The 25662-nt window shown below is 45.2% G+C and overlaps 1 protein-coding gene across 5 annotated transcripts in view; it reads left to right on the top strand.

Moving 5' to 3' along the window:
- GTF3C2 (general transcription factor IIIC subunit 2) overlaps positions 1-25662 on the top strand; it is a 357778-nt gene that overhangs the window by 75461 nt on the left and 256655 nt on the right. For all 5 annotated transcript variants that reach the window (XM_033936535.1, XM_033936537.1, XM_033936536.1 and 2 more), the window contains one exon: positions 3773-3867. In XM_033936535.1, the coding sequence (XP_033792426.1) occupies positions 3773-3867 (95 nt within the window). The remainder of the gene's footprint in view (positions 1-3772; positions 3868-25662) is intronic.

Below are 25662 nucleotides of genomic sequence, written 5' to 3'. Positions count from 1 at the left end.
CCACTGACTACTTTAGTAGCCATCCTCTGGACTGAATTCATCATGTTTTTTATATCTTTTTGAAGATGTGGTCTTCAAAATTGTACATAGTATTCAGAATGAGGTCTCACCAGAAATTTGTACAGGGATATTATCACCTCCTTTTCATAAGAACATAAGAATAGCCTTACTGGGTCAGATCAATGGTCCATCAAGCCCAATAGCCTGTTCTCACGGTGGCCAATCCAGGTCGCTAGTACCTGGCCAAAACCCAAAGAGTAGCAACATTCTATGCTACTGATCCAGAGCAAGCAGTGGCTTGCCCCTGGTCTTTCTCAATAACATACTATGGACTTTTCCTCCAGGAAATTGTTCAAACTCTTCTTTAAACCAACTACGCTATCCACTCTTACCACAACCTCTGGCAATGCGTTCCAGTGCTTAACTATTCTCTTAGTGAAAAAATATTTCCTCCTATTGGTTTTAAAAGTATTTCCTTTTAACTTCATCAAATCTTTGTAATTTTTGATCCAAGATGGCGACTCGTACCTGTGTCTGGTGAGACGCTGTGGAACTATCGTTCATTTTCCTGTGAATAGTTTCATTTTCTATTCTTATCTCGATGCCGAAGAGACGGGGTAAGAGCTCCGCTGCAGCCTCGCGGCGCCCTGAACACTCCCCTCTCGGTACCATCGAACACTTTCTACAGCGTCTGCAGAGGGAGCCTGGAGTCTCGGGGAATCGCCCGCTGGATTCTGCGGCGTGGAGTGACGCCGAACCGGAAGTCCTAGGGCTAGACACCACTCTGAGCCCCGACCAGAGGATTCCACCTCCCCCACCGCTGAGCGCAAGCTCCCCACGCGAATGGAGTGGGCCAGAAGTAGCAGCACTCCATGACCAAGAGGCTGCAACATCGGAGAGCCAGCAAGGGGAAGTTTCCATGGCTTTTTTAAGCCCAGAGAAAGTTCCTGTGGATAGGAGATCTGAGGGAGAAGAAAACTCGGATCTGCAGACAGAAGGCAGTCAAGGTGAGCCTTTTTCAACTTTACATGAGATCTCCTTTAAACATGAAAAACCAGCTGAAGTGACTCTTGACTCAATATGGGACCTAGTTTCTAAACTGGGAGACTCACTAACCAAACAGATTAAAGAAGGAGAAAAGAATATAAAAATTCAAAAACAAACAATAGAGGAACATAAACAGGAAATTTCCACTATTAAAGAAAAAGTAGGAGAAATTGAAAAAGAAGTAATAATGATTAAACAAGTTCAAACTACGATAATAAAGGATAATCAAATTATAAGAAGAAAGTTGGAAACAATGGAAAATAATTATCGGACTAATAACCTCCGCTTGCTGAACTTTCCAAAAGTTCCATCTATAAACCCAAGGGAGATGATAAAAAGGTACTTTATTGAGATATTAAATATTCCTGAGGAATCATTACCCCCTCTCACTCGGGTATATTATTTGCCTAACAAAGTAATAAATCAGCAACCGGAGAATCAGAAACAGGAAGCACAAGATCTTCAACAAGATTTGACAGCAATTTTGGAAGTATCAGATAAAGATTTGGCTAAATCAGCAACTCTTTTACTATCTGTGGCGTTGCTGCCAGATAAGGATTGGATACTAAAAATGTTCTTTAAGAACAAAAATAAGGAATTTCTGGGCTTGAAAATTCAAATATTTCCAGATGTTAGTAGAGAAACCCAGAGTCGTAGACGTCAATTCCTTTTGATGAAAGCAGGAGTTGCACAGCTGGGTGGTATTTTCTTTTTACGCTTCCCATGTAAATGTATTATAAGGTATCGAGATAATAAATATGTGTTTTTTGAACCAGCTCAACTTACAGCTTTCTTGACGCAGAAATGTTTGGAGAAAGAAGGAAGAACGACAACAACAATGTAATAGTAACAACTAATGGACTCGATAAATAGAATAAGCTCCTTTAACCAGTCACTAGATACCTTTTTCTTGTATAGGTTTATTAATGGATTTCCTTAAAGTTCACTCATAAATTCTTGGATCAATATTTGAGGACTTGAGATTGTTAGATTTAGAGATCTTTAGTATTATGGAAATTAATTTCTTCTATTATTATGAACGATTAGATAATCTTTCTGTACAAAATGTTTTGATTTTGTTAAAAAATTTAAAATGATAAATAAAGAATTAAAAAAAAAAAAAAAAAATCTTTGTAATTTTTGACGGAGTGAAAAATCAATCCAGTTGTACTCGTTCTACACCACTCAGGATTTTGTAGAATTCAATTGTATCTCCCAGCAGCCGTCTGTATTCCAAGCTGAAGAGACCTAACCTTTTTAGTTTTTCCTCATATGAGAGGAGTTCCATCCCCTTTTATCATCTTGTTTGCTCTTCTTTGAACCTTTTCCAGTGTTGCTATATCTTTCTTGAGATACGGAGACCAGAATTGAACGCAATACTCCAGGTGAGGTTGCACCATAGAGCTATACATTCTTAGTCTTGTTAACCATCCCTTTTTAAAATAATTCCTAGCATTTTGTTTGCTTTGTTGGCCACCACCACCACATGTTAGGTGAAAAGTTTTATCATATTGTCTACAAGGATCTCAGTATCTACAATGACACCCAGATCCTTTTCTTGGGCGCTAACCTCCATGGTGGATCCTAGCATCATATAACTGTGATTTGGGTTATTCTTGCCAATGTTCATCACTTTGCATTTGTCCACATTAAATTTCACCTGCCATTTGGATACCCAGTCTTCCAATTTCCTAAGGTCTGTTTGCAATTTTTCACAATCTGCTTGCATTTTAACAACAAATGTAATCTCTTCACTCGTCGTTCCAATTTTCAGACACTGTTTCTAGTATAATTGTAAGTAATCTGTCTTGTGGAAGGAATACTGTTTTGCTGAAGGGCACATAAGAAATTGAGTTTGTTGAAATAAGGAGGGGAATGGATTTGACGTGTTTTGTGTACTAAGAGGATTTTGTAAGTAAAATGGTGACGTGCAGGAAGCCAGTGAGCCATTTTAAGAGGGGAGTAACATGGTCATATTTCTTCTTACCTGTAATTAGCTTTATGGATCTATTCTGTATAAGTTGTAAGCATTGAAGATGTTTGGATTGGATATCATAATAGAAGGAATTGCAGTAGTCAATGTGGCTAATGACTAGGGAGTAAATTAAGATATTTAGTACAAGGGGGTATAGAAAACTGGATATTGAACGGTTCATACATAATTTATAGAAACAGCGTTCAACAATAGAGGAGAATTGCAATTTGAAGGTCAATTTGGGATCAAATGTAACGTCCAGAATTTTGAGTGATAGAGAAAGATGAATTTTTTGTATTAGAGAGAAATAATGTAGAGCTAAGGTTGTAAATATCTTTTTTTTTTAACCAGGCTCTGGTTTTGTGGAACGCTCTTCCAACCCAATTGCAGATGGAGCGTTCCTTGATCCATTTTAAGAAGCACGCTTTTTTTCAGCAGGTCTTTCCTGGTTCACTTCTGGAGGTTGGTATGGAGTGAACACGGATGCGTTAGTTGTGGGAAGATTACCCTGAGCAGGAGTTCCTTTCTTATTGTGTGTGGTGTGTATTTTAATTGCTTTTGTAATGAGGCAGTATATCAAGTTAAATAAACCTGTAATCCCAAGAAGTGAGTGTTAGAGGAGTCTTTTATTACATGCCTTAAAATCCTGCAAAGTCCTCCAGAGAGCTACTTTTAGAACATTATCCTTGCCATCATGTCTGTTACTTTCTCAGCTTCATGCAAATTGTGTTTTTCTTCCCTCTCAAACAGAAAGAAAAGCCCAAACAGACAGGCTTTGCCGAGAATGGATTTCAGAACTGCGTAATGTTTCCAGTGTGGAAATGCTGTAGAGTCACTATGGACTAGTAAGTATTTTAAACTCTGTCCTACTAATACTTGACATTTCTGTAGTATACTAGGTGTGTCAGTGTTGCACACTTTCAGTCCCTGCTCAATATAAAACCAATTCATAGGAGGATAGTCCAATTATGACTACCTCTTAAACTCTCACTAAATAATTTATTGAGAATAGACCCTCAGAGATGCCACCACTTAACTTGTTGGTCTCTGAGAGCTTGACCACTAATACAAAGCTAAGTATTAAAACATCTTATGAATCTTTATGATAGATTTAACTATTGGTTAGCTATACTTAAAATAAGACCCGGTGAAGGCTTGATGCATAAAGCCAGATACTATGAAACTTTTGAGTATAGTGGTGGCATCTCTGAGGGTCTATTCTCAATAAATTATTTAGTAAGAGTTTAAGAGGTAGTCATAATTGGACTATCCTCCTATGAGATGAATTATTGAATTGCTCTCCTATTATCAATTACCATAAGATTTATGGTGCTGCTGGTGTATGTATCAATATAAAACCAAGGTATCGACTGTAGCTACACTGTTCTGCACAAGTGGTTGTTATCCTCTCTTCTCAGCAGATGTAGGAAGAGAAAACAATTGTACTAATGACCTCACTGGTATCATATCGACTCAACTCTCATCCTACCTAGAGAAATTCTCCATCCTCTTACCCTACCAATATGGCTTTCGTCCCAATTTCAGCACCGAATCCCTACTGACCTCCCTAATCTCCAAGGTCCAACAACTTCACTCCCGCAACAAGTTCGCTGTCCTCTTGCAATTTGACCTCTCTGCCGCTTTCGACGTTGTTCATCACGACATTCTACTTTACCAACTTTCCGAGATTGGCATCACCTCCACTGTCCTTGAATGGTTCTCAAAATTCCTTCGTTCCCGCTCCTACATTGTCAACATGAATGGTACCTCTTCCTCCCCCTGGACACCAATCTGCGGAGTCCCGCAAGGTTCACCTCTTTCTCCTATCCTCTTCAACATTTATATGTCCTCCCTAAAACTCCATAATAATTTAAATAATCACAGCTATTGTGTGAAAATAAATCATAGATAATATCCTAATTAAAAATGTGAAGTGCTCAGACCTTATAACCTGTGTTTTTAGTGTTATCACAAGGGGACCATCATAGCCTTCACAGTCCCCCAACCACCTGTAATTTATAGGAAAAGAAGATGTACTTATCTTTGCCAGGTGGTAGTTGGTAATGTTAATCCTCGTTCAAACCAACTTGAACCATGTGATGTGACGTTAAAACATTTCTCTGTTTGTACCGTTCAGCCTATGGTCCCAGTCCCCCCGACCTAGGTTTCGTCTCTTCGTCAGGGAGGGACGTTAGTGCTAGAGAAATACCATAAAATCATTAAACTTCTTTATTTAATCAACTAAAGTTAAAAAATCTGAGATAATATCATGAAAATTACTCATGATCTTTCGTGATAAGAATTTATAAGTGTAATCTCATAAGTTTTCATACCTATTGCTGGCTCACTAGGACTGGACCGGACCAAAGTGGTGGACGAATTGAACTCCTGAGCCCAGGATATGCGATTTATAAAAGAAAAACCGGAACTGATGTGATGGACTCAACCGGAAATGAGATCAAGCAGAAAGTTTCTTAATTATTTATACTAATAGCCATTCTATTTCTGAATTCAAGCCATCAGGGATGAGGGTATGCCAATTGTAAATAAAACGCTGTTCCTTTTGTATCAATAATCTGGATAAATCTCCTTGGAAATGTTTTACATGAATCAATACCGTGTATTGAAGATCTTCAAGGGAATGTGCTTCGCTCAACCAGTGAGAAACCAAGGGGGCGGTGATACGTTTAGTGCGAATGCTGCTCATGTGTTCAATGATACGCGTTTTAATTTTGCGAGATGTTTGTCCTATGTATATTTTAGGACAAGGACACTGGATGTAATAAATAACGCCTTTGGAGTCACATGTCGTGTCAGTGTTTAATTTAAACTGGCGTCCTCCTGAAAATGGAATAGTCACTTGAGCAGCATTGATGACATGGTTGCATACTATACATTTGCCACATGGTTGGTGAGGCATTCTCTGTGTAGTAAACATATCTAAATTTTTATACTTTAATTTTTCACCTAAGTTTGGCCCTCTTGAAAATGCAAACTTAGGTCTTTGGGTGAGCGAAGGATGACTTTGAAGAATTGGCCAATGTTTTAAAATAATGTGTTTAATAGCATTACTGCTACCTGTAAATGGCATAACACAAACGGTATCTGATTCATTTCTTTGTCGATTATTAGGTAACATTAACCACGGGCGATGGCAGTTTTTCGCCCTTTTCCATGCTCTTTTTATGACTTTACCAGGGTATCCACGGTCTTTGAATTTTTCATATAGCTCCATCGCTTGTTTGTTAAAATCATCTTCGTTTGAGCATATTCTTCTTAACCTTAGAAATTGGCCCACCGGAATGCCATTCCTTAAAGCTCTTGGATGGAAACTTCCATATTGTAAGAGAGAGTTTCGATCTGACGGTTTTTTGTACAGGGAGGTAGAAATTTGTGTGGCGCAGTGGTTGGATCTACAGCCTCAGCACCCTGGGGTTGTGGGTTCAAACCCCGCGCTGCTCCTTGTGACTCTGGGCAAGTCACTTAATCCTCCATAGCCCCAGGTACGTTAGATAGATTGTGAGCCCACCGGGACAGAGAGGGAAAAATGCTTGAGTACCTGATTGTAACAACCGCTTAGATAACCTTGATAGGCGGTATATAAAATCCTAATAAACTTAAACTTAAACTTATTATATTTATCAATCTTAATGTCCAAAAAAGATATCTGATGTTGGTTATATTGATAAGTGAATGTAATATTTGGATCTTTAAGGTTGATATCTTCTAAGAATTTATTCAGTTCATCTACGCTACCTCCCCATACAAAAAAGACGTCATCGACAAATCTTTTCCAGCAGATAACTTGGTGAAAAAATGGAGATGTATAGACAAATAGCTCTTCAAATTGTGTCATGTATAAACAAGCTAATGTGGGAGCCACTGTGGCTCCCATGGCTACTCCTTTTGTTTGAAGGTATGTCAAATTTTCAAAATTGAAGTAATTGTTATTAATGACCATAGTTGTCATTTTTTTCAACATAGATCTTTTTTTATCAGTTATATCTAATTTTGACAAAAAAGATTCCACTAATGTAACAGCCGCCTGTTGCGGCACGTTAGTATAAAGGGCCACAACATCGGCTGTTACTAGAAAGAAATGCTCTATTGATATTTGCCGAGCTATTTGATCTACAATCTGTAAAAAATGGGACGAATCCTTTATATATGATTTAGCCTGAGGTACAAATTGTTTTAAATGGCTATCAATATATTGAGACATTGGCTCTAAAACAGAGCCAATGCCAACAACAATGGGCCGACCTGGGGGTTTAATCAGTGTTTTGTGAATTTTCGGAATGAAATAGATCGTGGGTACTCTGGGAAAGTCACAAGTAAGAAACTTAAATTCTTTATGCGTAATAACTTGCTCATTTTTGGCTAAATATAAGATCTCATCAATTTTCTGCTTGATCTCAAGGGTAGGGTCATATGATATCTGACTATAATATGTAATATCGGATAGCTGACGCATTGCTTCATTACGATAATCAATATAATCTTGGATGACAATTCCACCTCCTTTATCAGCTCTTGATATAATTATGGAAGAGTCCCTTTGTAAATTTTGAATTATTCTCCACTGCTCTGCTGATAAGTTCAACCGTGTGTTAGTATTATGATTTAATTCAAGGGACTGAACGTCCTTAAGTACAAGATGTTCAAATGTAGTGACTAATGGATCTTGAGGACCAGGCGGCATCCATGTTGACTTACATCTCAATCCAACTGGTAAAGAGGAATCGTTTATGTTGATGTCTTTATCTTGAAAAAATACTTTCAATTTCAATGATCTGAAGAACCTCTGGAGATGAGATCTGGTGTCAAAGCCATCATATTTGACACTGGGTACAAACGACAGACCTTTAGATAAAAGATCTTCTTCATAATTATTTAATGTCCGTAATGATAAATTAAAGATTCCTTTAGATTTCATACTGGAGATTTCTTGCTCTTGTTCGAGCTGCGGGTTTCTATTTGGTATGATTCCTGAGGGGGACCTGCTTGCGACGGAAGTCTTAAAAAAGATTCCGATAGAGTATTGAAGTCAGTATATGAGCCTTTATTGGACTGTTGTTTAGACCCCTTATTTTCACTGTCAGACGATGAGTCACTTGTTGACAGGTTAAATCCTACCTTCTTAGATTTATTAAATTGTCTTTGTCGCTTGGTTTTGCTATTACGATTCATCCAAGGGTACACGTATCCCTTGGTGAAATCCATCTCATCTCTACGGAATTTTTTTATTTTAAGTTGACGTTGTTTTTTATTATATTTATCCATTGTTACTACGTGTTCCTGATATAATTGGATGAAAGAGTCATCAGTGCTTTGTGATTTAATTAACTCCATCTTGGATTGTAAATCTTGTTATCCCAGGACAAGCAGGCAGCATATTCTTAACGTATGGGTGACGTCACCGACGGAGCCCCGGTACGGACCTTTTTAACTAGAAAGTTCTAGTTGGCCGCACCGCGCATGCGCGAGTGCCTTCCCGCCCGACGGAGGAGTGCGTGGTCTCCAGTTTCTTCGTTTCCGCGGAGCGAAGAAGACGCATGTGGTATTCAACGGCTGTTGAACACTCCTTTTTTGCCTTCCCGCTCGCGTTATTCTGATTTTTTCTGCTTTTTTCCTTCGGGTTTTCTGTTTTCTTTCTAATCTACAAAAAAAAAAAAAACTTTATTTTTTCCTTTATTTTTCAACAGGCCCCGGCGGGGCCTGTTGCCATCATACAAGCCTCCGGCTTTGATTTCGCTGAGGCCGTATTTCCCTTCATGCCCCCTCAGCCGGGTTTTAAGAAGTGCCAGCGGTGTGCACGCCCGATTTCCCTTTCGGACCCACACAACTGGTGCCTACAGTGCTTGGGTCCGGAACATCGGGCTGACACCTGCACCCGCTGCGCGACTCTTCAAAAACGCACACTTAAAAATAGACAAATTCAGCAGAATCTCCTCTCCGGCACCGGTTCTGCTATGGATCCGACCCCGACGTCGACGGCACCGCCGAAATCGGCACCGTCAACATCGACACCACCTGATCCTTCTGCGGGGTCGATGGCGCCAGGTAAGCCGGCTAAGAAGCCTTCCACTTCCCTCGAGCGCCCTCCAGCCACGGCGGTGACACCGGTCCTTCCGACGTCCCGCAAGTCCCGTAAGCGCTCCGCTCCGATAACGGTGAGTGCCTCTTCATCGGCCTCCTCATCACCGGAGCGTAGAGCGGCACCTATGGTACCGAAGAAAAGTAAAACGGTACCGGTGCCCCCATTGGAGGACCGTATCTCGGCCATCCTCCAGACTAAATTACAGGAACAACTCCAACACCAGCTTCAGGAACTGCTTCCAACCCTGCTGGCACCACTCCTTCCGGTACCGGTCCGGCCCGAGCCTCGCACCACTACGCCAGTGGCCACCCCCTCGGTACCGATGAACACTTCGATGCCGGTCTTATCGGCACAGCCTACACTACAGACCTGCACGGCGGAGGACCCATCCCGACCCCAAGATCGACATCGATCGTCTCGGGACCGGGATCGACACCACTCCTCCCGGGACAGAGATCGGCACCGGTCTTCATCCCCCGGCACCGTATCCATGAGATCTGGCAAGTCCCTTTCTAAAACCCGCCATGCTGAGCCGGCCATCAGGGACCCTGACTTATGGGAGCAATCCCCACTCGGTACCGAGGAGGATGCCTCTTCCACTGATGAGGAACCCTCCATGGCTGAATCCACCTCCAAACCCGAGCAGTCCTCATTTACAAAATTCCTTCGGGAGATGTCTGGGGCTCTTTCCATCCCACTTGAGTCCGACTCCAAGAAGTCCCAGGCCTTTCTAGAAGCCTTGGACTTCGACCAACCCCCCAAGGAATTTCTCAAACTCCCCGTCCATGATATTCTGCGGGAGACGTTTTATAAAAACTTGGAGAACCCCCTTACTGTTCCAGGTGCCCCTAAGAAACTGGACAGTTTATACCGGGTCATCCCTATCCCGGGATTTGATAAACCCCAGTTGCCACATGAGAGCCTCCTGGTAGAATCCACTCTCAAGAAATCTCATGGTTCCAGTGTCTATGCCTCCACCCCTCCTGGCAGAGAGGGTAAAACAATGGATAAATTTGGAAAGCGCCTATACCAGAATGCCATGTTGGCTAGCAGAGCCAACAATTACTCATTTCATTTTTCTTTTTATATGAAATATCTGGTACAACAACTTTCTGCTCTGCAAAAGTACATCCCTGAACGCAAGGTCCCATTGTTTCAGCAACAAATTTCCACCCTCCTTCAGCTCAGGAAGTTCATGGTACGCTCAATCTATGACTCCTTCGAGCTCTCCTCCCGTGCCTCTGCTCTGGCAATTGCCATGCGACGCCTTGCCTGGCTGAGAGTATCTGACCTGGATGTCAACCACCAAGACCGCCTTGCCAACGCGCCCTGTCTTGGTGATGAACTTTTTGGGGAGTCTCTAGATACCACCACACAAAAACTTTCGGCTCATGAGACGAGATGGGACACCCTCATTAAGCCTAAAAAGAAGACTCCGCCGACACGACCATACAGACCTCAGTCTTCTTACCAACGTCGTTTTTCTGCTAGGCCACTGAATCCTCCTCAACAGCAATCTCGTCGGCCTCGCCAACAACAACAACAACACTCTCAGGCTCGCTCGCAATCTCACCAGACAGCTAAGCCTCTCCCTCAAACTAAGCCTCCTCAGCCCTTTTGACTCCTTTCTCCAGGGCATAGCCAGTCTCCAACCCTCGCTGCCTCTGCCTCAACCTATCGGGGGCCGCCTCACCATCTTTCTACGACGCTGGGAGGCCATCACATCAGACCTGTGGGTTCTAAACATCATCCGTCACGGATACTCACTAAGGTTTCAGACTCTTCCTCCAGACCATCCTCCCGTAGAGTCTGCTTCTCACTCCTCCCAAACTCCTCTCCTCCTCAGGGAGGTCCAATCCCTCCTCCTTCTCAATGCCATCGAAGAAGTTCCACCAGACCAAAGAGGTCAGGGATTTTACTCCCGCTACTTCTTGGTACCCAAGAAAACAGGGGATCTTCGTCCTATCCTCGATCTCAGGAACCTCAACAAGTGTTTGGTCAAGGAAAAATTCAGGATGCTCTCCCTTGCCACACTTTATCCTCTTCTGTCTCAACACGACTGGCTATGTTCCCTGGACCTCAAGGAGGCCTACACTCACATCCCAATCCATCAGGCTTCACGTCGCTACCTCCGATTCCAGATACTGAATCACCACTATCAGTACAAAGTGCTACCCTTTGGTCTCGCATCATCACCCAGGGTGTTCACCAAGTGCCTGATTGTGGTAGCGGCCTGTCTCAGGTCCCACAACCTTCAAGTGTTCCCCTACTTGGACGATTGGTTGGTGAAAGCAACAACCTCACCACTTGTGCTGCAATCAACTCACCACACCATCTCTTTCCTCCATCTCTTGGGGTTCGAGATCAATTATCCCAAGTCGCATCTGCTTCCCACGCAGCGCCTTCAGTTCATCGGAGCACTTCTCGATACCAACCTCATGAGAGCGTTCCTTCCTGCCGACCGGCACCGGACACTACTTCACCTCTGTCGACAGGTGCTCCTACAACCATCCATCCCTGCTCGCCAGATGATGATTCTTCTGGGTCACATGGCCTCGACAGTCCATGTAGTTCCTCTGGCGCGACTCCATCTGAGGATACCGCAATGGACCCTCGCCAACCAATGGTCACAGACCAGGGATCCTCTTTCTCATCCCATCTCTGTGACATCGTCTCTTCAGCGATCTCTTCAATGGTGGTTGAACTCCTCAAATCTTTCCAGGGGCCTCCTTTTGCATCCACCCCCTCATTCCATGATCATCACCACAGATGCCTCCCCCTATGCATGGGGAGCTCACATAGGGGATTTACGCACCTAGGGACTCTGGACCCCTCAGGAGCGTCAACATCATATCAATTTCCTGGAACTCAGAGCCATGTTTTATGCTCTCAAGGCCTTCCAGCACCTTCTCTATCCTCAGGTTCTTCTCCTGTGCACGGACAACCAGGTCGCCATGTACTACATCAACAAGCAAGGCGGCACCGGATCTCGTCTCCTTTGTCAGGAGGCCCTCCGAATTTGGACCTGGGCCACAACCCACAATCTTTACCTCAAAGCGGTCTATATCCAGGGCGAACAGAACTCCCTGGCCGACCAGCTCAGCCGCATCCTTCAGCCTCACGAGTGGACCCTGGATCCTCCCACTCTCCACTCCATCTTTGCTCGCTGGGGCACCCCGCAGGTGGACCTCTTTGCAGCTCCTCACAACCATCAGCTGCCCCAGTTCTGCTCCAGACTCTTCTCTCCACATCGTCTGGCCCCGGATGCATTCCTACTCGACTGGACGGATCGGTTCCTCTATGCCTTCCCTCCACTTCCTCTGATGTTGCGGACCCTGTTCAAACTCCGCAAGGACAGAGCCACCATGATTCTCATCGCCCCTCGGTGGCCCAGGCAACACTGGTTCTCCCTCCTACTCCAACTCAGCTCCAGGGAGCCCATTCCTCTTCCTGTATTTCCATCTCTGCTTACGCAGCAACGTCAGTCTCTGCTACATCCCAATCTGTCTTCCCTCCACCTGACAGCTTGGTTTCTCTCGGGCTGACCTCTCCAGGAAACCTGTCTCAGCCTGTCCGTCGCATTTTGGAGGCCTCCAGGAAACCCTCCACACTCCAATGTTACCATCAGAAATGGACCCGGTTCTCCTCTTGGTGCCTCCTGCATCATCACAATCCCACCTCATTGGCCGTGGAGACTGTACTGGACTATTTGCTCTCTCTGTCTGACGCTGGTCTCAAGTCTACCTCAATCAGAGTCCACCTCAGCGCTATCACTGCTTTTCACGAGCCTATCCTTGGAAAACCCCTCACGGCTCATCCTCTGGTTTCCCGGTTCATGAGAGGCCTCTTCAATATCAAACCACCTCTTCAGCCTCCCCCGGTCGTCTGGGACCTCAATGTGGTTTTGTCAGCCCTCATGAAACCCCCCTTTGAGCCTCTTGCTACTACCTCGCTCAAACTTCTCACATGGAAGGTGCTTTTCCTCATTGCCATCACCTCTGCCAGGAGGGTTAGTGAGCTACATGCACTGGTCGCCGATCCACCGTTCACTGTCTTTCACCACGACAAGGTGGTTCTGCGTACCCATCCAAAATTCCTTCCTAAGGTGGTTTCAGCCTTTCACCTCAACCAGTCCATCGTGTTACCTGTCTTCTTCCCAAAACCACATTCTCATCCTGGGGAACAGGCTCTGCACACGCTGGATTGTAAGCGTGCCCTGGCGTACTACCTTGACCGTACCAGGGCTCACCGCTCCTCTCCTCAACTCTTTCTGACCTTCGATCCTAACCGTCGGGGTCACCCTGTATCTAAACGAACGCTGTCCAATTGGCTTGCTGCCTGTATTGCGTTCTGTTATGCTCGGGCCGGCCTGTCACTGGAAGGAGCTGTCACGGCCCATAAAGTCAGGGCTATGGCTGCCTCTATGGCTTTCCTCCGTTCCACGCCCATTGAGGAAATCTGCAGGGCGGCCACTTGGTCTTCAGTTCACACATTCACTACTCACTACTGTCTGGATGCCTTCTCCAGACGGGATGGGCACTTTGGTCAATCTGTGTTACAAAATTTATTTTCCTAATGGCCAACCATCCCTCCTCCCTCTCTGTTAGCTTAGAGGTCACCCATACGTTAAGAATATGCTGCCTGCTTGTCCTGGGATAAAGCACAGTTACTTACCGTAACAGGTGTTATCCAGGGACAGCAGGCAGATATTCTTACGACCCACCCACCTCCCCGGGTTGGCTTCTTAGCTGGCTTATCCTAACTGGAGACCACGCACTCCTCCGTCGGGCGGGAAGGCACTCGCGCATGCGCGGTGCGGCCAACTAGAACTTTCTAGTTAAAAAGGTCCGTACCGGGGCTCCGTCGGTGACGTCACCCATACGTTAAGAATATCTGCCTGCTGTCCCTGGATAACACCTGTTACGGTAAGTAACTGTGCTTTTTTGTCCTTCAATGATTGGAGCCAACACGTCAATGGTTAATAGCATGAGATCAATTGAACATCGAGTCAGTGTTTCGTTCCAGTTCTTGATATATTCAAGATTATCCTGGAATCTGGGTTCTTTAAATAGGCGTAAGCCTCTTGGTACTCTTTTAGAATGACAATATTCGACTAAGGCAGCTGAATGGAGTTGGGTTCTAATTAAGGCTTTATGGGAATACTTAATTTCGTCCCATGTACAGCCCTGATCTAAATCTCCTTCTCCAAACAGTCTGTTACTAGCCATTAATGAAGAAATACGTTCTTCTGTAAGCCCAGACTTTGAGGTCCATCCTAAAGTGGCCATTATTTCCTCAATGTACTAAATAAACTTATATCAGGAGGAATAAATGACTTAACTCTGTGATGAAAATCAATAATAATTTAAATAATCATAGCTATTGTGTGAAAATAAATCATAGATAATATCCTAATTAAAAATGTGAAGTGCTCAGACCTTATAACCTGTGTTTTTAGTGTTATCACAAGGGGACCATCATAGCCTTCACAGTCCCCCAACCACCTGTAATTTATAGGAAAAGAAGATGTACTTATCTTTGCCAGGTGGTAGTTGGTAATGTTAATCCTCGTTCAAACCAACTTGAACCATGTGATGTGACGTTAAAACATTTCTCTGTTTGTACCGTTCAGCCTATGGTCCCAGTCCCCCCGACCTAGGTTTCGTCTCTTCGTCAGGGAGGGACGTTAGTGCTAGAGAAATACCATAAAATCATTAAACTTTTTTATTTAATCAACTAAAGTTAAAAAATCAGAGATAATATCATGAAAATTACTCATGATCTTTCGTGATAAGAATTTATAAGTGTAATCTCATAAGTTTTCATACCTATTGCTGGCTCACTAGGACTGGACCGGACCAAAGTGGTGGACGAATTGAACTCCTGAGCCCAGGATATGCGATTTATAAAAGAAAAACCGGAACTGATGTGATGGACTCAACCGGAAATGAGATCAAGCAGAAAGTTTCTTAATTATTTATACTAATAGCCATTCTATTTCTGAATTCAAGCCATCAGGGATGAGGCTAAAACTCCCTAAAACTCCTCCATCTATCCCCCCTTGAAACAATTTACACCTATGCTGATGACATCCTTGTCCTTCTCGAGACCGACTTGAACCTCACTGATCTCCCATTGAACATATCCTCCTGTATCTCAAACCTCCAATCTTGGGCCCACACCGTCCAAATGAAATTGAATGAATCCAAGACAAAACTACTTTGGCTTGGCCCAAAATTAGCTCAGCTACCCCCCTCAATCCCACTGCCTTCCGGCTCTTCTCTGCAGCTCGAATTCTCCAGCAAGGTCCTGGGCGTCATCATTGATTCTACTCTGTCCTTCAACAACCACCTCAACTCCCTGGTAAAAAAATGCTATTTCAGCCTTCACATGCTGAGGTCAGTAAGATCCTGTTTCCATCAAAAACATTTTGCTGTTCTCGTCCAATCCATCATCCTCTCCAGACTGGACTATTGCAATTCCATCTTCATATGCCTAACGAAGAAAAACCTCCACAGACTCCAGCGGATCCAAAATGCTGCGGCCAAGCTCATCTTTGCTAAAAGTAAATTCGATCACGTCTCTCCACTCCTTTCCAAGCTTCACTGGCTTCCGATAACTTCCAGAGTCCACTTCAAATGCATCAGCCTAACCTTCAAGATCCTCCACGGCATCCTTCCTCCATTAATTCCACTTTCCTGGAATTCCTCAAATCTTAGTACCTCCAGTACCTTAGACCTACCCAAAAATCGAAACTATCCTTCCCCTCACTAAAAGGCATTTCCCACCCAGGAAAACTGGGGACTTCCCTCCTCTTCAGATTCACCGAGCTCTGGAATAACCTCACCTCCCCCCTTCGGAACCTGAGTGCTCTCCAACCCTTCCGCAAACATCTGAAAACCTGGCTTTTCTCTAAAATCTAACTTTTCCCTCCTCTCTGACATCCCAGCTCTCTAACATTCTTCTTCCCTCCGATCCTCATCTAACCCTTTCCCTGGAGTTCCTTTCTTATTACAATCCCTGTAAACCGTGCCGAGCTCCACGACCATGGAGATGGCGCGGTATAAAGGTTTAGTTTAGTTTAGCTGGTGCTGCTCCCTAGAAAGATCTACTATTTTCTCTGCCTCAACAGATAGTTCTCCTGGTCTTTGGCCTAGCTTCCTGCTCTGCTACCATGGCCATATAGAAACATAGAAATAGACGGCAGATAAGGGCCACGGCCCATCAAGTCTGCCCACTCCAGTGATCCTCGCTATCTATCTTTGCGGATAGATCCCACATGTCTATCCCATCTGGCCTTAAAATCCGCCACACTGGTGGCCTCAATAACCCGAAGTGGAAGACTATTCCAGCGATCAACCACCCTTTCAGTGAAGAAGAACTTCCTAGTGTCACTGTGCAGTTTCCCGCCCCTGATTTTCCACGAATACCCCCTTGTTGCCGCGGGACCCTTGAAGAAGAAGATGTCTTCTTCCACCTTGATGCGGCCCGTGAGATATTTGAATGTCTCGATCATATCTCCCCTCTCTCGACGCTCCTCGAGTGAGTAGAGCTGCAAATTCCCCAACCGCTCCTCGTACGGGAGCTCCCTGAGTCCCGAGACCATCCTGGTGGCCATCCTCTGGACCGACTCCAGTCTCAGCACATCCTTGCGGTAATGCGGCCTCCAGAATTGCACACAGTACTCCAGGTGCGGTCTCACCATGGATCTATACAGTGGCATAATGACTTCAGGTTTACGGCTGATGAAACTCCTGCATATGCAACCTATGATTTGCCTTGCTTTGGATGAAGCTTGCTCCACTTGGTTTGCCGACTTCATGTCTTCCCTGACAATCACTCCCAAGTCTCTTTCTGCTACAGTTCTTGTCAGGATCTCGCCATTTAGGGTGTAGATCTTGCATGGATTCTAGCTTCCCAGGTGCATGACTTTGCATTTTTTGGCATTGAAACTGAGTTGCCAGGACCTAGACCAGTGCTCCAGCAGAAGTAAGTCATGCACCATATCGTCTGTCATTGCTTTTTTGTCTGTTGTGCTTTTGCTCACTACATTGCACAGTTTGGCATCATCGGCAAACAATGTTATTTTACCTCGAAGCCCTTCTGTCAGGTCTCTTATATAGATGTTGAACAAGATCGGGCCCAGGACGGAGCCCTGTGGCACTCCACTTATCACCTCCGACATCTCGGAGGGAGTGCCATTCACCATCACCCTCTGAAGCCTACCTCCAAGCAAGTTCCCAACCCATTTAGTTAAAGTGTCGCCCAAACCTAAAGAACTCATCTTGTTCAGCAACCTGCGGTGTGGCACGCTATCAAATGCTTTGCTGAAATCCAGGTAGATGATGTCCAGGGACTCACCAACATCCAGCTTCCTCGTCACCCAGTCAAAGAAGCCGATCAGGTTGGATTGGCACGATCTCCCCTTAGTAAATCCATGTTGGCGGGGATCCCGCAGATTCTCCTCGTCCATGATCCTATCCATTTGGTGTTTGATTAGGGTTTCCATTAGTTTGCTCACTATTGAAGTGAGACTCACTGGTCTGTAGTTTGCCATCTCCACCCTGGAGCCTTTCTTGTGTAGTGGAATGACGTTAGCCGTCTTCCAGTCCATCGGGACGTTACCTGTACTAAGGGAGAGATTAAAGAGCGCGGATAGTGGTTCCGCCAAGACATCTCCCAACTCCCTGAGTACCCTAGGGTGTAGGTTGTCAGGCCCCATTGCCTTGTTGACCTTGATTTTTGACAGCTTGCAGTAGACGCTGCTGGGTGTAAATTTGAAATTACTAAACAGGTCTACTGATTTAATCCTTGTATGTGGTTGAGGGCCGATTCCCGGCACCTCGCGGGTGAAGACTGAACAGAAGTATTCATTTAACAGTTGGGCCTTTTCCGAATCCGTCTCCACATGGTCTCCGTCTGGTTTTCTGAGTCGTACTATCCCACCCGAGTTCTTTTTCCTGTCACTAATATACCTGAAGAAGGATTTATCTCCCTTCTGGATATTCTTTGCTAGAGACTCCTCCATGCGGAATTTGGCCTCTCTAACTGCCGCTTTGACGGCTCTTGATTTGGTCAGATAATCTACTCTGGAGTCCTATGTCCCTGATTGTTTGTAAGAGATGAATGCTTTTTTCTTCTCTTTGATGAGGTCTGAGATCTCCATAGAGAACCACTGTGGCTTGTTGTTCCTACTCCGTTTGCTTACTGATTTAACATAGCGGTTTGTTGCTTCCTGTATGGTGGTTTTCAAAGTTGACCACATTTCTTCCACGCTGTCGGTATCTGCTTGGGTTTGTAGCGCCTGGTGAACGAAGTCTCCCATGTCCTGGAAGTTTGTGTCCTTGAACTTGAGAACCTTGGTCAATGTGGTAGATTTCGTGAAACCTTTCCTGAGATTGAACCATATCATATTGTGGTCACTGGAGGCCAAAGTTTCACCCACCGAGACCTCTGTGATACTTTCTCCGTTGGTAAGTACCAGGTCCAAAATTGCCTGATCCCTTGTTGGCTCAAATACCAGTTGCCTGAGTCCTGCTCCATTCAAAGAGTTTAATAGCTTCCTGCTGCTGCCGGAAGCAGAGGAAAGCGTGACCCAATCCACATCGGGCATGTTGAAGTCACCTACCAATACTGTGTCCCCCCGCAAGGTGATATTCTCTATATCTCCGATTAATTCCAAATCTAGGTCTTCTTGATGTTTTGGGGGTCTGTATACCACGCCAAGATACAGGCATTTGTCCTTCCCTCTGGCCAAATTTACCCAAAGGGATTCCCCAGTGTACTGTACATCTGTGATTCTGGTGACCTTAATGTCATCTTTAGTATATAATGCTACCCCACCTCCCATTTTGCCCTCCCTGTCCCGACGAAGCAAGTTGTAACCTGGTATGACCATGTCCCACCCGTGGGAGTCTGTGAGCCAGGTCTCAGATATCGCCACCACATCCAGGTCGGCATTCCTCATTTCTGTCTCCAAGTCTAGGATCTTGTTTCCCAGACTGTGGGCGTTGACGTACATAGCCCTCCATGTTGTGTGCTTGTTGTATCTCAGTGGGGACAATCCCTCTATATCAACTAGACCACCATTAGTATTTTTCGCTTGTCTCTTACACTCCCTAGACCCAGAGCTACAGTGTGTACCTATCCCGGACTCCCCATAACTACAGTGTGCTCCTATCAGAGACTTGGTAATGTGTGTACCCTGTGGGGGTATTCCCGTTTGGGCTACTTGAGCTCCTTTAGTGCAATTTGCAGCGTGTGCACTCTCGCTGGTCCCAGAATTACAGTGTGTACTCCCTCTAGACCTAGAATTGCTACGTGTACTCCCCTTAGACCCAGAATTGTAATGTGACCCAATGCAGTGTTTACTTAGTTCAGTTCCAAAATAGTATTGGTAGCCCGTACCCTCCCCCAACTCACCTAGTTTAAAGCCCGTACCCTCCCCCAACTTACCTAGTTTAAAGCCCTGTGTAGTAGGCGGGCTAGACGGTGTCCATATGGCTTGGTTGAGCCTAAGAGCCACTCCCAGTTTATCTAGTCCCCAGACCAGACTTGGTTCAGTGTGGAGCTTGGCTCTGCTGTCCCCAGTCACACTTCATAGTGTTCACTGGGTAAGGCATGTGGCTTGGTCCTAAGGGACCTAGTCTAAGGGGTGCGGGTTCCCTATCCCCCACCCTTCCTTACTTTCTCCCGGGTTCTCCTGATGCTTCCAGGCTAAAAAAAAAATCCTAATTGCTCCTTTTCCTTTTTGGAGGAGGAGTATGTACTGGTGAGATGAGATCTCTTTCATTATTGGCAATTGGTGGATTTTTTTTTTTGGAAAAAGAGAGTGCTCCCAGATTTGCAACAGCCTCCATCTCCCCTGGAGCAGACTGTCCTTCAGGGGGCAAGCAGGGGTGCTCTTACCCGCCTTTACAGTGCCATACTATCATATTACTCTCCATCCCAGTGTCTAGGCAGTATCAGATTGCTTGGGAAAATGCCACAGGCAAGACATATGAGACTAAGGTATGGGAGAGGCAACTGGGATTTCTCTTACGAGTCTCGGTCGCCAGTAAGATGGTTGAGAATAGCTATAAGATGCTGTACCAGTGGTATTATATCCTGGTGCCCTTAAAAGCTATTTTTGGAACAGGCTCCGAGCAATGTTGGAGAGCCTGTAGGTCCCAGGGTTCCTTCCTCCACATATGGTGGTCTTGCCCCAAAGTTATAGCTTTTTGGGAACGAATTATGGATTTTGTCTCTGAGGTATTGGGCTTCTCAGTAGACAAATTGATTGAATGCTGCTTGCTGAATGTCGCCCCTCTGGAATTACTGACCTGCCATCGCAAATGGATTACTCAAGTAGTGGGGGCCGCCTTGAAAAAGCGAGAGCTTCCCCTTTTGGATGGTGTCCTTGAGAGAGTTACCATATAGCTTTGATGTCTAAATTCCATAGCCTATTCCTTGGTAAAAGTTTGGAACGATCTTCCCTTGACTATCAGAACGTCATTATCTCTGTCACTTTTTAGGAAAAATCTGAAAAACTTTGTTAACCGGCTTGAGTTCTTGCTGGAATGATCCGGTATATAAAATGGAAATTAGATTAGATTAAATTAATTGCCCTTTATAGAAATAGGCTCCCTTATTTCCAGAAAATTTGAGCTCCCTTTCTTGCTTGGAATAAGAAATTTAAACCTGTGATTTTCATCTATCACTGGTGCTTTCACTACCCACACTACTATTTTGTGATTGTTATACCTTATAGGGGGGGTATGGACTGGAGGGGGGTTTGGGTAGTGGTAGGGGGTGCTTTAGGAATTATTTTGTTAGGTTTGCAGACTCTTTTCTAGGAGGCATTGTTTAGCCATGGTGTTGGTTGTGCTTTTATGAATTTTTGCTATTTTAATTTGCAACATTGGTTTCTTCTATATTTTGCTTTCTATGGTTCAATAACATTTATAAACTTTAAAAAAAATCCTAATTGTTTTGTCTAGATCAGCTTTTTTTTACCCTGGTGCAGGGAGCAAAGATTTTGCTGTGAAAAAAAAAAAAATCAGAGCATAACTGGGAGAGCAAGGGGGGTTGGAGTCCTAGCCCATGTCATCATGTGTGGCAGGGCAATCTTGTATGCGGATAGTGTAGCTGGTTTTAAGAAAGATTTGGACAGTTTCCTGGAAGAAAAGTCCATAGTCTGTTATTGAGAAAGACATGGGGGATGCCTCTGCTTGCCCTGGATCGGTAGCAGGGAATGTTGCTACTCCTTAGGTTTTGGCCAGGTGCTAGTGATCTGGATTGGCCACTGTGAGAATGGGCTACTGGGATTGATGGACCATTGTCTGACCCAATAAGGCTATTCTTATGTTCTTAGCCACATGGCTGGGCATGCCTGCAAGCAAATGCTGAAATATCTGTACAAATAAGTACATCTGCTGGCTTTACTTGTCATTCCTGTGATGGGCTGTTTCTGACCGGAAATAGCTCCGAGTAGTTTGCCAGAGCTACTGCTTTTCCTTATTCTGAGGCATCGGGATCCTCAATCCCGGTAACCATTTTGTCTTAAGCTTGTTTTTTTTCTCTTGCTGCTGTTTTTCAGCAGTAGGATTCTTCACAGCCCCCATTGTGGGATGGGAGTTCTTGCCTTCCCACTTACCTTGGGTTCACATGCAGGGGCATCACCTGGAGACCCCTAGGGGCCCCAGGGTTTTTTTGACTCAAGAGTTTGACCCAAATAGTCAAGCTCTGCAAGAGAAGGTGGGACTCCTAGGGGTTGGATGCGCCCAACTGAGGCTACCTTGTGAGGGCCAAGCATCGCAGGGAAGCTTGGGGGGTTGCAGATGTCCTGGCCAGCTTCAGGATGTCAAGGAAGGACCTGGAGGTTCTGACTCTCAGTTCCTCTCAAGTTCAGACTTAGATGATGCTCCCTACAGGAGGAGGAGGAGGAGAAGCGGGCCAGTGTGATCCAGCTTTTCTGTCATGTGGAGATCTTTCATCTCATTGATGCTGATACAGAAGTTCTCAGGATGCTTAAGTCTCCCGCTGTTGATCTCTCGAAGGTAGATTCTCTGGTGGAGTGGAAGACCCTCAGATGGAGCTCTCAAGGGGGCTTGGGCCCTTGGCCACCTTTATTCCTTCACCCCTGAGCAGGTGGAGAAATAGCCCAGGGTGGATGCTTTCACAAAAATGTCGATCCCTGGAACGCATCTGGAAAAAATCTAAATCCCCCGCAGATAAACAAATCTGGAGAGTCAACATTAAACTCTACAACAATACACTCAAAAGAGCTAGGAAAAATTTCTATGGTGACAAGATCTCCAGTTCAAAAAACCAGAACAGTATGCTGTTCAATATCTGGCGCTCCTTAACTCCCAACACCAACCCTTCTATACCTCCCTCCTCCCCATCAGTGGACCTACTAGCAAACTTTTTCAATGAAAAGGTCACCGCCTTGAGAAGCTCCTTCCCTCCCGTAGTCTCCTACAATCCTCTGGTGCCCGCCTCCCCCGATCCTACTACAAAGGTCCCCACCCCCGTCCCAGTCAACAGATCCTGGACTACCTTTGAGCAAGTATCCGATTCGCAGGTCCTCAAACTCTGCCTGAAACTGAAATCCTGTAACTGCACCTTGGATCCATTCCCATCCTATCTATTTGAGAAAATACCCACACAGGCCATCTCTTCTCTCACCATACTCATAAATTCTGCCCTATCATCGGGCCTCTTCTCCCCTGAAATGGGACGCATTGCACTGACCCCTCTACTGAAGAAAGCTGACCTAGACCCCTCCTCCCCATCCAATTATCGCCCAATAGCAAACATTCCGCTCCTAACCAAATTGCTAGAGTCCATCGTCTCCTCCCAACTCTCAGCCTACCTGGAAAGATTCTCTGTCCTCCTACCCTATCAATACGGCTTCAGACCCAACTTCAGTACCGAAACCCTCCTGGCCTCCCTAATCTCGAAGATCCAACAATTTCACTCTCACAAAAAATTTGCCGTTCTCCTTCAATTCGACCTCTCTGCTGCCTTTGACGTTGTCCACCATGACATTCTAATCTTCCTACTCTCCGAGATAGGCATTAGTTCTACAGTCCTTGACTGGTTCTCGAACTTCTTACGTTCTCGCTCTTACACCGTCACCAAACATGGTTCCTCTTCCTCCCCATGGAAACCAACTTGTGGAGTCCCACAAGGCTCCCCCCTTTCTCCCATCCTCTTCAACATTTATATGTCCTCCCTGAATCTTCTCCACCTATCCCCCCTAGAAACACTCTACACTTACGCCGACGATATCCTGGTCCTCATCGAGATCGACGCGAACCTCACCAATCTCGCAGCTAACATTTCTTCTTGCATAACCAAACTTCAATCCTGGGCTCACACTGTACAAATGAAATTGAACGAGTCCAAAACTAAACTACTTTGGCTCGGCCCTAAACTTGATCAATTACCCACTTCCATCCCACTGCCCACAGGCTCCTCTCTACAGCTGGAATTCTCTAGCAAAGTTCTGGGCATCACCATAGATTCATCATTATCCTTCAACGACCACCTCAACTCCCTGATAAAAAAATGCTTTTGCAGCCTTCACATGCTGAGGAAAGTGAGATCTTGCTTCCACCAAAAACACTTTGCCGTCCTCGTACAATCCATTATCCTCTCCAGATTGGATTATTGCAATTCCATTTACCTAAGCTTAACAAAGAAAAGCCTCCACAGACTCCAACTAATCCAGAACACCGCGGCCAAACTTATCTTCTCAAAAAGTAAATTTGACCATGTCACACCGCTCCTATCCAAACTCCACTGGCTTCCCGTTATTTCCAGGGTCTACTTTAAATGTGCCTGCCTAACCTTCAAGATCCTCCACGGTATCCTTCCTCCTTTTATCCCTCTATCCTGGAATTCCTCAAATCCAACCTCCACTAGATCCACTCAAAAATTAAAACTATCCTACCCCTCCTTAAAAGGCATCTCCCTTGTTGGTAAACTTGGCTCTTCCCTCCCTTTCAGAATCACTCAGCTCTGGAACAGTCTCCCTTCCCCTCTCCGCAATTTGAGCCCCCTTCTACCATTCCGTAAGCATCTGAAGACCTGGCTCCTCTCCAGAACGTAACCCCGTCCCGCTCCTGGCACTCTCACACCAACCTCTCTTCTCTCATACTTATATAATTCCACTGGAGTTCCGTTCCTTCCCTAACCATGTAAACCGTGTCGAGCTCCATCTGCGGAGATGATGCGGTATATAAACCCAAGATTTAGATTAGATTAGATTAGATTATGACAGTCAACTAAGGCAACCACTGTCCCTTTTAAGAGTGGTTCAGCCCTTGGGGAACTCTACAGTTATTAGATGCAGCAGCATTTGCTGCTTGGATGTCCCACACTATAAGACTAGGCACAATCTGTGGTGGCTATGTAGCAAGTGCCATGCTGCACTGGCTGCAGCAGCTACTGGAGTCTGTAGAAGCTAATTGCCTAGAGTCTGAAGCTGTCTTCTTGGTGGATAACCTATATGACCTGGTCTGTCTGGCCTCCTGGTCAGTATGCTCAGCTGCGGTGGGCTGTCGCTGGCTGTGACTCCAAGAACTACCTCCAAGAAGCTTTCTCAGTCACTTATCCTTTCGAGGGTACTGCTTCTCCCTGAACTGAAACCAAAATATTCCCAGCGGTCTCACACTTTCAAAGTTCACTCCAGAGGGGTGAGCTGTTTCCAGCTGGTCCAATGTGCTCCATTCCAGGCCTCCTGCAGGGAGGCCCTTCTGGTTGGACTCTTTTCAGGATCTTAGGAGATCCTGCAATAGGGATACCCAAGTCAACATCTGGCTAATTAAAATCACCTGTTAGTAGTACCCCTTCTACAGCTATATTTTGAATGTCTTCTATTAAATCTCTGTCCACTACTTCTGTCTGTGAAGGAGGCCTGTATATCACACCAATGTAAATATATTTTCCATTCCCTCTTTCCAGTTTGACTCACTGCTTCTTCCTTACCCTGTAGATCCTACAATTGTGTGACTACTAGCAGTTCCTGGGCTCCATGACAGTGACACTGGAGATGGTGCCTTGAGCAAAGGCTCACATGTAGCCCTTGCAGTGGGCCCTGTTGCCTTAGTGGGCTCCAGTCTTTCAGAACTTCTACTGCCCTCTGCCTCTTTTGCCCAAAACAAAATTCAGTCATCCTGGTGGGACAACATAGTTTATCTCTTGAGGGGGATGCCATTGGATCCCCACTTCCCCCAGTGGGTGCTTGTAATCACAGATGTGAATCTCCTCATTTAGGGAGTTCATTGCCTTTCAGCTCAAACTGGACTGCTGAGGTCCCTCCGTGGTTCAATCTGATGGATTTTGCAGCTAGTGTGAAAGCAGAGTGTTTCCTCAGTTGTTGGAGGAAGCAACCCTCTCAAGGGATTGGTGCTGTAGTTCAGCCATGAATAATGGAGGAACCCCTTTGTTCTCCCTCCATGGACTCTGATAGGCCACCTGTTGCGCATGATTGTGCAGAATCCTTGTCTGGTCCTGCTAGAGGCTTTGGATTAGCCTCACCGGCCATGGTATA

This window comes from Geotrypetes seraphini, chromosome 3 (genome assembly GCF_902459505.1).
Source record: "Geotrypetes seraphini chromosome 3, aGeoSer1.1, whole genome shotgun sequence".
Lineage (NCBI taxonomy): Eukaryota > Metazoa > Chordata > Amphibia > Gymnophiona > Dermophiidae > Geotrypetes > Geotrypetes seraphini.
The sequence above is the reverse complement of the archived record's forward strand: the minus strand, read 5'-3'. Positions and strand labels throughout refer to the sequence as shown.